This window comes from Melanaphis sacchari, unplaced genomic scaffold (assembly GCF_002803265.2).
Source record: "Melanaphis sacchari strain LSU unplaced genomic scaffold, SCAv2.0 Contig32_pilon_pilon, whole genome shotgun sequence".
NCBI classification, from domain to species: Eukaryota; Metazoa; Arthropoda; class Insecta; order Hemiptera; family Aphididae; genus Melanaphis; species Melanaphis sacchari.
The window spans coordinates 3,780,105-3,793,011 of NW_020271199.1; the positions used below are offsets into that span (position 1 = coordinate 3,780,105).

The window sequence follows — 12,907 nt, forward strand, 5'->3', positions numbered from 1 at the left end:
ATTATTGTTGTTTACTGTTTCGTTAGTTAGATCATCACTTCCTGGTTTCGATAGCCGCCGCCGACCAAAGTCAGACGTCCAAATGTCCGAATGCCAGCGCCATCGGTCGTCGGTCATCACCACTCGCCCCACCACGACTTCTGCGGCACGCACGTTCGTGTGTTATCAGGGCGATAAAAATTTCTCTTCTTATCATTATCAACTACGGCACGCATATGTGGACTGTTGTGTAGTGTGATAAATGATAACGCTGTTGGTCTTACAAAGTTACAAGACTTGTGTGCGTGCGTGCGTGATTTTCTTCAGTTTCATTTGTCTCATATGACATTGCTGTAATTCTTTTTGGGGCAGCTTTCTTTTTCTTTCCGTCTATCGGTCCATTTGATCGTTAAGCGTGCCCGCACACACATACACGATGGCGTTGTGCAGACTTTTGGGTATTTCGAACGAAATGTCGGTGATCAACGTCAAGCGAGCTCTGACAACAGGTATTTATGGACTGAATATAATATAACAACAATAATCTATATTATATAATATTGAGATGCCGTTGTTGTTGCTCTCTTTCTAATATCTGCAATATTATTAATTTGAACCAATCAATTGCCAAACCTAACAAAATTATCATAACTTTGTACAAAACTAAATGATACCCATACACTACCTATCTATCTAAGTATTTATATAAATATATTCAATATGTATCAAAATGTATTCAGTGATTTTTAATAATTAATGTTACATATTCCTTTAGTAATTGATGGCATTAAATACATAACATTTTCTTAGCATACACAATTGTTTTATTTAAGCAATAAAATAATATCAAATTTAATTTGTAGGAGCTTAAAAGGATAAAGTTTGTGGGGAAATAGTCCAAGGAACTATAAATCATCAAAATGTTTTTCATATCTACTTAATATCAATACTATTTATTTGAACAATTAATTTTTTAAATATTTTACTTTTTTGTTGGGCACTTAAACAATTATACAAACAGTAAATTAAGTTATTAAGTCGTGATAATATGAAATCTTAAATTGTATAATATAATTTTTTACTCATTATATGCCACTTGTAGGTTAAATAAATCTTTATATTTTCTATAGTTTTAGGCCTCCTTGGGTTTTCTGTAAGTAGGTATATCATCTATATTAAAATTATTAATGCTGTAATTAAAAAATGAAATAAAAACTTTTTTGTTTAAATGATTTAGGAAATTAATTAGGTAATTTTAATGAGTTAAAATAGATTTTATGGGTCATCTAAAAATGATCATCCAATCATTGTATTAACTTCCTGGTTGTGTTTGAAAAGTCCTTGAAACTAGTTTAATAATAATTCTATTTTCAATTATGATTATAAATAAAAATGTGCTTATTAATTTTTCATTAATAAGTAATATTATAGTAAAATCAGCTTCAATATTTTTTTTATTTTATGGTTACAGATGTAATATTATTAGTATAAGTCCTGAGCTTTTAAAAAGTTAATATTTTGTTGGTTCTGTCTTTCCTGTATGTAATAATAATTTACATGATAAACAAAAAAATATAAGCTTCTATTGATGTTTTGAAAGTATTTTACCTATTTTGGTTTTAAATTGTCATTAATAAATTATTGTATAGCATCACAAAGGAGACAATAATTTTATTTATATAGTTAGATATTAAGATATCTATAGAATTTTATGTAAATACCTAAATAATAAAACAATAAGTTAATACAATGTTTTAAAAAGTAATTTTTAAATAAATAAAATATGTATTATTGTATTTTGTTTAAATAATTATTATTGATTTTGATTCATTTTCAGTTATATTTATTATTTTTTACTTTTATCAATTTAATGGCTCATTAATCATGATCCATTAAATCATGTTTACGAGACCATTAGATCACTATTAATTCCTAAAATGTTAAATAATTGTTTGTGAAATTCGGTATAAGTCTATTAAAAAATATGTAATTAAATAAAATTGGATAAGTGGTTACTACTCAATTGCATAGTAAGTGTCAAGTAGTTCAGTGTGATGGATATGTTAAATTTGAATTCAATGATCATCTGAGTAGAAACAGTCTATCAGCCTGTATCTCATTTTTTAAGCTGTTTTTTGATATTGTTATTAGGTAAAGTACCTAATATATTTTTTACTATTAGTAATACAGTGAGCTAAATTAATTTTTTTCAAAAATATTACATTAGTCCAAGGGTGTATACAATTTAATAATATACACAAAAGTTCTATATCCTCATGAATAATGTTTTTAAACTTTAACAGAATAATAAATAACATCATTAATAGTTTAAATATTTAATTTTGTTTAAATTTTAATTTAAAATGTCTTTAAAAAAAATTATTTTTATTTTTTTTTTTTGGTTTCAGTATGAAGTACTTGTATTGAATTTCCAAACTTGAACTATCAAAATAATACAATTTATAAATTTTCAACTGTAAAATAATTTGTATTTTTCTATGATTTTGATGAACTTTGTATATTTAAAATATTTTTATATTTCTATGAGAATAACCTTTATAGAATCTTGTATTAAATGTTCACACTTTTTGAACAAACAAAAATAATTTTATCAACATTTTTAAAAAATAAAATTCAAATTTTATATTTCTACTTGTTTTTGAGTTGCTGTTATTACTTAATTGTTTCAAAAACTAAATTTATGTAAAAATAGTTTTCCTTATTTTTTTCCAGTTATTTTTAAAAATGTTTAGCAAGTCTTAACCTCTCTAGAGTTTAAATTAAATCTAATCTATTATACAGACAATATTTTTTCAAAGAAACATTTTTTGATTATTTATTGTGTATATATTACATAGATAAAAAAAGTCATTACTTTTATAACTTCACCCTGAATTTAAAATATTTTGGTATATTTTCATATTAATCTTAATTCTTCACTTGCTGTACAATAGTTATAGTATTTATAGTATAATACATAACTATGAAAATAATTGCCATATAATAATGATATACAGTAGATATTATCAATACATGTACATTGTCCATTTTTATTATGAAATTAAAATTTTTAAAACAACTAAGTTAATCAAAAATTAAATCCTTTATTCTATAAATGTTACTAAAAATTTTAAAGACTTGTTCAAGATATTTGAAAATTTGAAAATTATGATAGATATTCAAAATCTATTATTAAGTATACCGTTAAGCTTGTCAAGGTATGCATTATATTTCCAAAAGTGAAAAAAACATTTTATTATTTTAATACAATTTAGCAATCTTGTTTGATAAAATTCAAATTTATAGTTTTTAATTTTATTGTTTTAACTATTCCATAATAATATTTAAATGCATAAATTCCTAGCAATTAGTTAAAACTAGTATAAGACATGAATTATCAATGTTTTTAATTAATCTTGATTAATTTTGATTATAGATAAGTAAATACCATAAACATTTAATGTGAATCACACAATGAATCAAAACTAAATATCTATCTTATTTTATTATTACAAATTAAAAGTTATTTAATATATTAAAAAAGTTTATAATGGTTTTAATGACCAACAATAACTTAAATATAATGACTTTTTTTATAATTGAGAAAATATAATAATATATTAAAATTATAATACAAATCATATTAGCATAAAAATTCTACTATATTATTTATAAATAATTTAATGACGATAATTAAAATACTACAATATATGTTTTTCCTTATTGTATAATTGGTAATTATTTTAAAACCTTACCAAATTTCTTTGATTGTTTATTTAGTCTTTCATTTTTTAATGAATAAATTTTATTCCTCAATATAAAAGTACAATACATGTATTACTTTTCTTTAAATATAAAAATTAACTTCCTAATAATTACATTGTATTAAAATTTATTAACAATTTTTATTGGAAATAATTAATTATTTTTATAGGTCGGAGATTATTGAGTCACGATGTTAAACATACTTCATCAAAAGTTATTGATGATATTTTAGTTATAACTTTAAATACCCCAAACTCAAAAGTAAGTTTATAAATATATAAAAAAATGTTTGTTAAAAAACTAATTAATTATAAATAATTGTAGGTAAATTCTTTGTCTCAAAATGTAATGAATGAATTACAAACCAATTTAAATAAAGCTTCTCAAGATCCAACAATTAAAGGCAGTGTTATCATATCTGGTAAACCAAACTGTTTTATTGCTGGTGCTGACATATCTATGCTACAGGCATGTCGCACTGCTGAAGAAGTACATAAAATATCCCGTGATGGTCAAAGCATGCTCAATGAAGTTGAAAGATCAACAAAACCAGTGGTAGCAGCTATTATGGGTGCGTGTTTAGGAGGAGGTCTTGAAGTAAGATTTGTATTTTTAATTATTAATTAATAAACGTTTCTAAGTTAATTTATTCAGTTATATAAAAAAAAATTATAAATATTTAATAAATAATTGTTGTTGTTTTAAAATTTACAGATTTTCATTTATTTTAATTTATAATGGGTTTCTATTATAATCAGTCATATAATATGAATTGTTTTTTAGGTTGCAATGGCTTGTCATTACCGAATTGCTGTAAAAAGTAAAAGTACTGCTCTTGGTCTTCCTGAAGTTATGTTAGGATTATTACCAGGTGGTGGTGGTACTCAACGTTTACCAAAATTAGTAGCTATGCCTACTGTATTAGATATGGCTCTAACTGGTAAATCATATAGAGCTGATAAAGCTTTAAAAGTTGGTTTGATAGATCAACTTGTAACTCCTCTTGGGCCTGGTTTAAGCACACCAACAGAAAGGTTTGATTCTTTGTTATAGTTTTAAATAACTTAAATACCTAATTGTTAGTTGTTAATAACATTACATTTATTACAGAACATTAGAGTATTTAGAAGAAATTGCTGTTGATGCAGCCAAAAAATTAGCTTCTGGGCAAAAATTAGCAAAAAGGAATAAAAACAAGACTTTAGTTGATAAAGTAATTGATTTAGCATTACAACAAGAATGGCTACGAGAAAAATTTTTTGATAGTGCCAAGGGCAAGGTTTTAAAAATGACTCGAGGTCTATATCCTGCTCCTTTAAAAGTAATTTTACATATTTTTTTAAAAACCAAATAAACTTTTTTTAATACGTGAAAAAGTTAGTGTTAAAATAAATATGATTATTTTAGATAATTGAAGTTATCAAAACTGGAATTGCTCAAGGAAGTACAAAAGGATATGCTGCAGAAAGTAATGGTTTTGCCGAATTAGCCATGACACCACAAAGCAAAGGTTTAATTGGATTATTTCAAGGACAAACTGAATGCAAGAAAAACAAATTTGGAGAGCCTAAAGTTGCTTTAAAGTTTGTAAATTTGTTTCATAATTATGAGTAAAAAAAAAAAAAAAAAAAAATGATTATTAATTAAAAATTAATTTATTTTAATAGATATAATTAATATATTTGTTACTGTGTTTAATGCTTATCAACAGATTTTTCATGTACAAAATATTTTAATCATAATTTATTTATTTTATAGAACTGTTGGTGTTCTGGGTGCTGGTTTAATGGGTGCTGGAATAGCTCATGTGACTGTTGATAAAGGTTTACAAGTAATACTTAAAGACACAAATAAAGAAGGTCTTGCTAAAGGTATTGCACAAATTGAAAAAGGTCTTACTGGTGCTGTTAAACGCAAGAAATTAACTGAGTAAATATTATAATTTTTTATTTTTGTGTAAGCTACTATATATATTAAGAGGACAGATAAAATATTAACTTTAAAAGGGCGCTACACATATATTTTTTGTCTCTGTCTTACAAGTGTGTAACATAGCAAATTCATTTTCAGTAAATTAGGTTTAGCTTCGTTAGTTTAAAAATTAGAGTGAATTAATCTATAATTAAACTTGATGGTAAAAAGATTATCCATGTTTGTATATGGGTGTGTTTTACTATAGTTCAATTTTTTAGTGAGTTTTGAATATATAAAATATAGTAAATTAAAAATGTTCATAACTCATTTAAAAAATTGAATTATCATAAAAACCCTTATACAAACACAAAATGTTTTTACCATCAAGTTTTATTATAGGTCGATTTACTCTAATTTTTAAACTAACGAAGCTAAACCTAATCTGATGAACGTAAATTGTCTATGTTACGCACTTGTAAGACAGAAACAACAAATGTTTGTATAGCGTCCACTTAAAACTATAGGGTGAACATTTTCTTATATAAAGTGTTACAACACTTACAAATACATGACTTATTAAGTTGTTTTTATTCCCAATACCTAATATTGATTTTAACTTGCATCATTGACCATATTTTCATAATTATTAATATTATTAAATTGTAAAACTAATGGCATATATTTTATATATTTTGAATTAGAGCTTAGAATATTAAAAATATTTCAAATAATTATAAAATTTCTTAATTATACTTAGATTTTTAGATGAATTAATATATATTGTGTAATTACAATATTTTATTTCATATTTTTATTTAAAAAAAAAAAAATTGTTTGTATTGTCTAGTTTTATATCATACATATTTTATTATAATTACTACAGGATAGAAAAAGATAGATATGTATCTGATTTAACCAGCACATTATCATATGAATCTTTTTCAAAAGCTGATATCGTCATTGAAGCAGTATTTGAAAATATTAAGATAAAACATCAAGTTATTAAAGAACTCGAACAAGTTGTACCAAAACACTGTATTATTGCTACTAACACAAGTGCTATACCAATTGGAAAAATATCAGAGGGCAGTAGTCGTCCTGAAAATGTAAGTTTTTCTTAAATTTAATTATTAATTGTTATTAACTTTATCCATTTATTATTTTTAACAAGTATTAAACTAAATAGAAGTCTGTTTATTTTTTATTTTAATTTAAATATTTGAAATAGAATTTGAGTATACAAACTGGAAAATTATTTAATTATCTTTTTAATTAAGCTGTAAATTTACTGAAAATTATTATTAATTTATTATAAAATTATCTCAAGATAATGAACAATGCGTTTTATTAAATTATATCATTATTCAACTTCATAGCAAAATGTGATTAGATAGTATAGTATAAGTAAAATTTAAAAATAAAGAAAAACATATTTTAGCTGATCATTAATAAAATCATTTTTATAATATTGATTATTAATTAACAATAATACAAATTCTATAAATGTCTTTTTGTTTTTTATAACTCACATTGTCCTAATGTATAAAAAAAAAAAAATGTTCAAACCAAAAATGTCAATGTATTCCTTTTATATGTGTTTTATACAAAATAATTATTTTATCAAAATTAAGCATATAGTATTATTTTTTAGGTTATTGGAATGCATTACTTTTCTCCTGTTGACAAAATGCAACTTTTAGAAATTATAACGACTGATAAGACGTCTAAAGAAACTGCTGCTGCTGCTGTATCCTTAGGTTTAAAACAAGGAAAAATTGTAATCGTTGTAAAAGACGGCCCAGGGTTCTATACCACACGTATTTTGAGTACTATGTTATCTGAAGCAATGCGATTATTGCAGGTATGGTTCTTTAACACAATAAATGTAATAATAATAATTCTTTTATTTCATACAATAAAAATCAAATTCAATTTTAGGAAGGTGTAAATCCAAAACAATTAGATACAATTACTAAAAGTTTTGGATTCCCAGTTGGTGCTGCAACATTGTCAGATGAAGTTGGTATTGATGTTGGTTATCATATTGCAACTGATTTAGCAAAAGTTTTTGGTGAACGATTCAGTGGTGGTGATCTTAATGTCTTAAAAAGCATGGTGGATAGTGGTTTCTTAGGTAAGAGATTTTGGTGAAGATCTAAATTTTTTTTTTCCAAACCTATTCTTATATTTTTTGGTATAAATCAATTCACCTTAAATGACTTCACTACACTACTAATTATAATTTTTAATTTAAAAGTTTATTATCGTAGTTAAAATGAAAAAATTTAAGTAAAAATACGATTATTCACTGAGATAATAAAAATTAAATTAATAGCTGCATGAGATGATAAATGTACAATTACCTATGTTTTATATGCAAAATTGCTGTTTGATTTATATATTATATTCAATTATTTAAAATCATATATTAGATTTTATTTTTTTTATCTTACATATATTTGTATGATCAAAATAATATTATAATTTTAAATTTAAATTTATTTATTGGTTAAATACTTTATATAAATCATAATATAAAATAAATTGTAGTAAAATGGGTTATGGCACATTATGGCTTAGAACCAAATTTTACAAAAATTTCTTTAATAATTTTTAATAGTATGAAAAAAAATTAGAAAGTATATCAAAATTACAATCATACTAGTGTTGTTAACATATAAAGGTTATTAATCTTTTAAATTACAAACTGAGAAGTAGCTTTGCTGTATAAGTATATTTAAAGTGTTCTTTGTCATTTAGTAGGTCACTAAATAGATATTGTATTAAATTTGAATTCAATAATAAATAATACCATATAAACAAAGATTCTAAACACAAATAGTATTTATGTCAAAAAATATTTTATAATTTATTTATAAAAGTATTTGTAATTTATTTTTCTAAGAATAGGCAACACTGTATGTTGATCTTTTTACCAAAAATATTACATATATTACATAATAATTATTAGCTGTTAACTGTTAACTGTATAAGTATAAGCTTACAGAACAAATTCTTTTTTTCCATTTAAAATTTGAACATCAAATATTTATGACAGAAAATTATTTTGTATATACTTTCAATATTTTTAAGACCAACTTATTAACTTATAAACTTTTACAACAACAAAATTTTCTAATATTCATAATTTTGACAAATTTAATACAAAGTAAATTTTGCATTTGTTTTTTAGATATTTCTAAATTGAATAGCTTTTGACTAAGCATAAAAATTGTAATTATCATTAATAGAAAAAAAGCTTAAAATTAGTCCAAATATGAATAAAAAAAAAACTTGAATATTTTACTTAATTGCCAAGCTTTGGGTATTAAAATAAACATTTTTATAAAATTTTAATTATAATAAAATATAATTGCATATATTTGTGATCTTGCCGTAATAATAGCTGTATAATGTTTTGAATACTTATAATAAAAAATACATTACTGTTAAGTCGATACATTAATCAGAATAATTAATTCTACTCAGAATTCAATGATATAGGTAATAAAATATTCTAATAAGAACAAAATACAAATTAAGCATTAATGATGCAATATTTAGGCTTTATTCCTAATATTTTTAATTTATTATTATTTATTTAATTTTATAAACTAAAAAATATGTACCAATGTTAATATTTTTGAAACATCCTTAATCTTAGTTTACAGCATCTCAGTTGAGAATCATTGGACTAAACCACTGACATGTTAATTATAAAAATAATAAAATAAAAGATGTATGTCAAAATATTTTGCGAGTTGTATTTACTTTAATTTTATTTTATAATTTCAGGAAGAAAATCTGGTAAAGGTTACTTTGTGTACAAAGCTGGTACCAAAAGTAGACCAGAAAATACTGAAGCTATCAGTTTATTGGAAAAATTCAAGCTTCAGCCTCTAGGAGAACAGTCTGTTGAAAATCAACAACTGCGTATGGTATCCAGATTTGTAAATGAGGCAGTTTTATGTTTGGAAGAATCAATTCTTAATAATCCGGTATGTGTGACTTAACTATGTTTATGATATCATTATAATTTGTTTAAACTTCTTCAATTGTTTGTTATAAACCTTCATTAACTTTTTATTACAGAATACATTGTTAAGTATATATTATTATTTGTTAATACCTTACCATACACATTTTTTACTCGCATATAAATTAGTAACTAAAATAGTTAATATAATTAAAGCTCTTGTAAATTTCTAAATAAATAATTTTCCTGTTTCTTAATGAAAAGAATACGTAATAAAATGGTTTTTATATGGTTTTAAATGGTTAATAATTATAAATATAAATTTAATAACACTCAATTATCAATATTATGATTTATTTAGTTTAGAATTATCATTTTTTAAAATAGCAATACAACTTCCTTACATTCATATTTTTTGTATTTCTACGATTGCAACTAAAATTAATTTAATTGCATTTTAAAAGATAACAATTATTAAAATATTTTTTTCATAAAAATAGTAAAAATCCTTCCAATCTATAAACTTACGTATCATCGCAGGTGCTCCTTGGTTCGTCAGCAATCAGTCCCTTCATAATGACCTGAAAATTCCAACTCTTCCTGAATAGCCTCTCAATCTTACAAAAAACTACACACAGCCACAATTAACCATCAAAATCCACTTATCTCCAATCTCCATTCTTTAACTAACCCAATCAATCCACTACGTCGATTAAAACGTTACTGACCTAGAGATCTATTAAATATTTAATTAAACTAACCAATTGATGAGTAATGAAATTTAAAATGGTGTCACCGGTTGCCTCCTTCTCTCAAGTCTACATGTCTTTTGTTTTCTTTTTAAACCCTTCATAATTTGCTTATTGTATAATAATGTATACAAATTGTAAATATTCTTTTAATAAAAAATAAAATAAAAAAAAAAATTTTGAACCTATAAAACAAGAAAAATCTGCTACTTTTAACTTTTGAATGAATTTAATTTTTGTTAAGTTTTTTAAAAACATGAAATTATTATAAAATATTAAAATAATTGTGATATTATATTTTGTTATTATATTTGTTGCGATAAAATATTTCAGACTGAAGGTGATATTGGTGCTGTGTTTGGTCTTGGATTCCCTCCATTTTCAGGTGGTCCATTCAGATGGGTTGATTGGTATGGTGCTGATAAACTTGTGTCGAAAATGCAAACATTCCAAAACGATTATGGTCTACCATTCAAACCTTGTCAGTTATTGTTAGATCATGCTAAGGATAAATCAAAAAAGTTTTATCCATCATAAATGAAGAACTTGTACATTACTTTTTAAGAATTCAAGAGTGAATTTGATTTTCTAAATTTATATTTAAAAGCTTAATAATAAATATGCTAAGAGATTAAGGATTACATATGTACCTACTTATATACTCGTTATTTTTTTAAATTGTTGGTTATTTAAAGTATTAAAATATCTCAGTGATTATTATAAATTTATTATTATTTTGATTAAAAATTTTGTTTGAATGCCTATAAAAAATATTTTTCCAAAAATATATTAATATATTTTTATTTCATAACACTTTTTTTTAAAGACAGCTTACATATTGTAAGTGTGTACTATCTTTATTTTAAATACTTACCAAGAGTTTGTAGAACAAATTAAATAACTTTAGGTATTTATTAGTATAATTGATGTTCAGAATCGAGATCTAAAGTTGAAAGTTATTAACTACACTACGAATGACAATTGACAGTAGATGAACGCAGCACGTTTTCACCATTGCACATTATCTTTGGACCTAGACCATCTACCGCCGATACCTATTATGTGTTGTAATCACAGGTCGCAGATAACCTTCAACTGGTTTTATTAATACCAGTAATATACTACGATTAACATTCGGTTAAAAAATGTATATATAGCATATAAAATCTATACAAACTTTAAAAAAAAACCCTTTTACCTCCTTAAAGGTTGAATTTTGAAAAACCCTTCAATGATGCGTCCCTACATTGCTTAAGGAACCTCTGTTCTTCTCTTTTTGACTTTACGATATTTTAATTGTTTAGTGATTTATAAACATTTTTAAATATTAATATTTTACATACTCACAACTAACTTAGATATTAAAAAATCGTACAAACCTATAAATTTAATGATAAATAGACGCAATCTAATATTTAAGCTAAATATACAAAAATAAAACTTTTGAATATATATTATGGTGAGTTATTTGTTAGTTAAACAGAGACAAAATATGTAAATACAACCTCCATTTTAAGTACAGTAACTCAAATGTATAATATTTTATAAGCTTAAATTAAATACTTCAAATTTATATTACTTAATTTATAATCGATAACAAAATTCAGTATGATAGTAATACTAGTATTATAATATATAAAAATGACCTATTTAATCAGTTTTAAACATCTTAAAAGTACAAGTCATGATTATTATCATAGAATATTGTATACAAAAACATATACTTTGATACATACTCTTATATAAGTTATAAACAAATAATGAATTAAAGATAATTCAATAACAAAGAAATACCAACTATATTATTTCAAAAATGACATTAATAATATACTTGAATAAAAAAAAAAAAAAATTTTGAAATTAATATTTTATAGAGAAAGGAAATATTAAAATTATACAGTATCTTATCATTTTATGAATAACAAATAATTTGAATCATCACTATTTTTATGATTTTAATATATTTAAATCGTTTAAATATATTTAATATAAATTATATGACCTCTCTCATCGGTCGACACGGCGACACCGCCGTGGTACAACTTGAAGTCACCACCGAGTGCCGACTGTTACCCGTAGGTATTAACTTTTTCTCTCGACCGCGACTTATTTATGAAAGCATGTTTTCTTTTTATTAACTATATCTTTAACCGTTACAATTAATTATTTATCTACTCATGTTCAATGAACACCTCAATAGGTACTCTCTACTGGCACAAAATATTAATCTTACAATAAAGATTTTATTGAACGTGAGCGGGCACATATATGAAGTTTGACGCATATCACATCCAGCTTATAGAAGTATAAGTATAGTACATCAAATTTGCCTCCATTAGAATCCATATTTTGTTGTAAACCTAAACATTAGAACAGAATGTCTCATATCAAACTTGAAATTTATAAAATGAACTATTATCGGTCAATAAATTTTTTACAGTATTTTAATTTTGTATACGTATTATGAGTTATGACTAAAGGTACGTTTTCTCTGCAGCGATCAGCCGCGGCGTCCAAACGCGGC

At 23.9% G+C, this 12,907-nt stretch overlaps 1 protein-coding gene across 1 annotated transcript; it reads left to right on the forward strand.

Annotated features, from left to right (window-relative positions):
• Positions 1-246: 246 nt before the first annotated feature.
• LOC112596574 (trifunctional enzyme subunit alpha, mitochondrial) lies at positions 247-11,041 on the forward strand. The gene is made up of 12 exons (XM_025342331.1): positions 247-488; positions 3,914-4,005; positions 4,069-4,341; positions 4,528-4,778; positions 4,855-5,065; positions 5,152-5,327; positions 5,503-5,673; positions 6,542-6,764; positions 7,310-7,519; positions 7,597-7,792; positions 9,454-9,656; positions 10,717-11,041. The coding sequence occupies exons 1-12, from the start codon at positions 416-418 to the stop codon at positions 10,918-10,920; spliced, it is 2,283 nt and encodes a 760-aa protein (XP_025198116.1). The 5' UTR covers positions 247-415; the 3' UTR covers positions 10,921-11,041.
• The last annotated feature ends 1,866 nt before the right edge of the window (positions 11,042-12,907 follow it).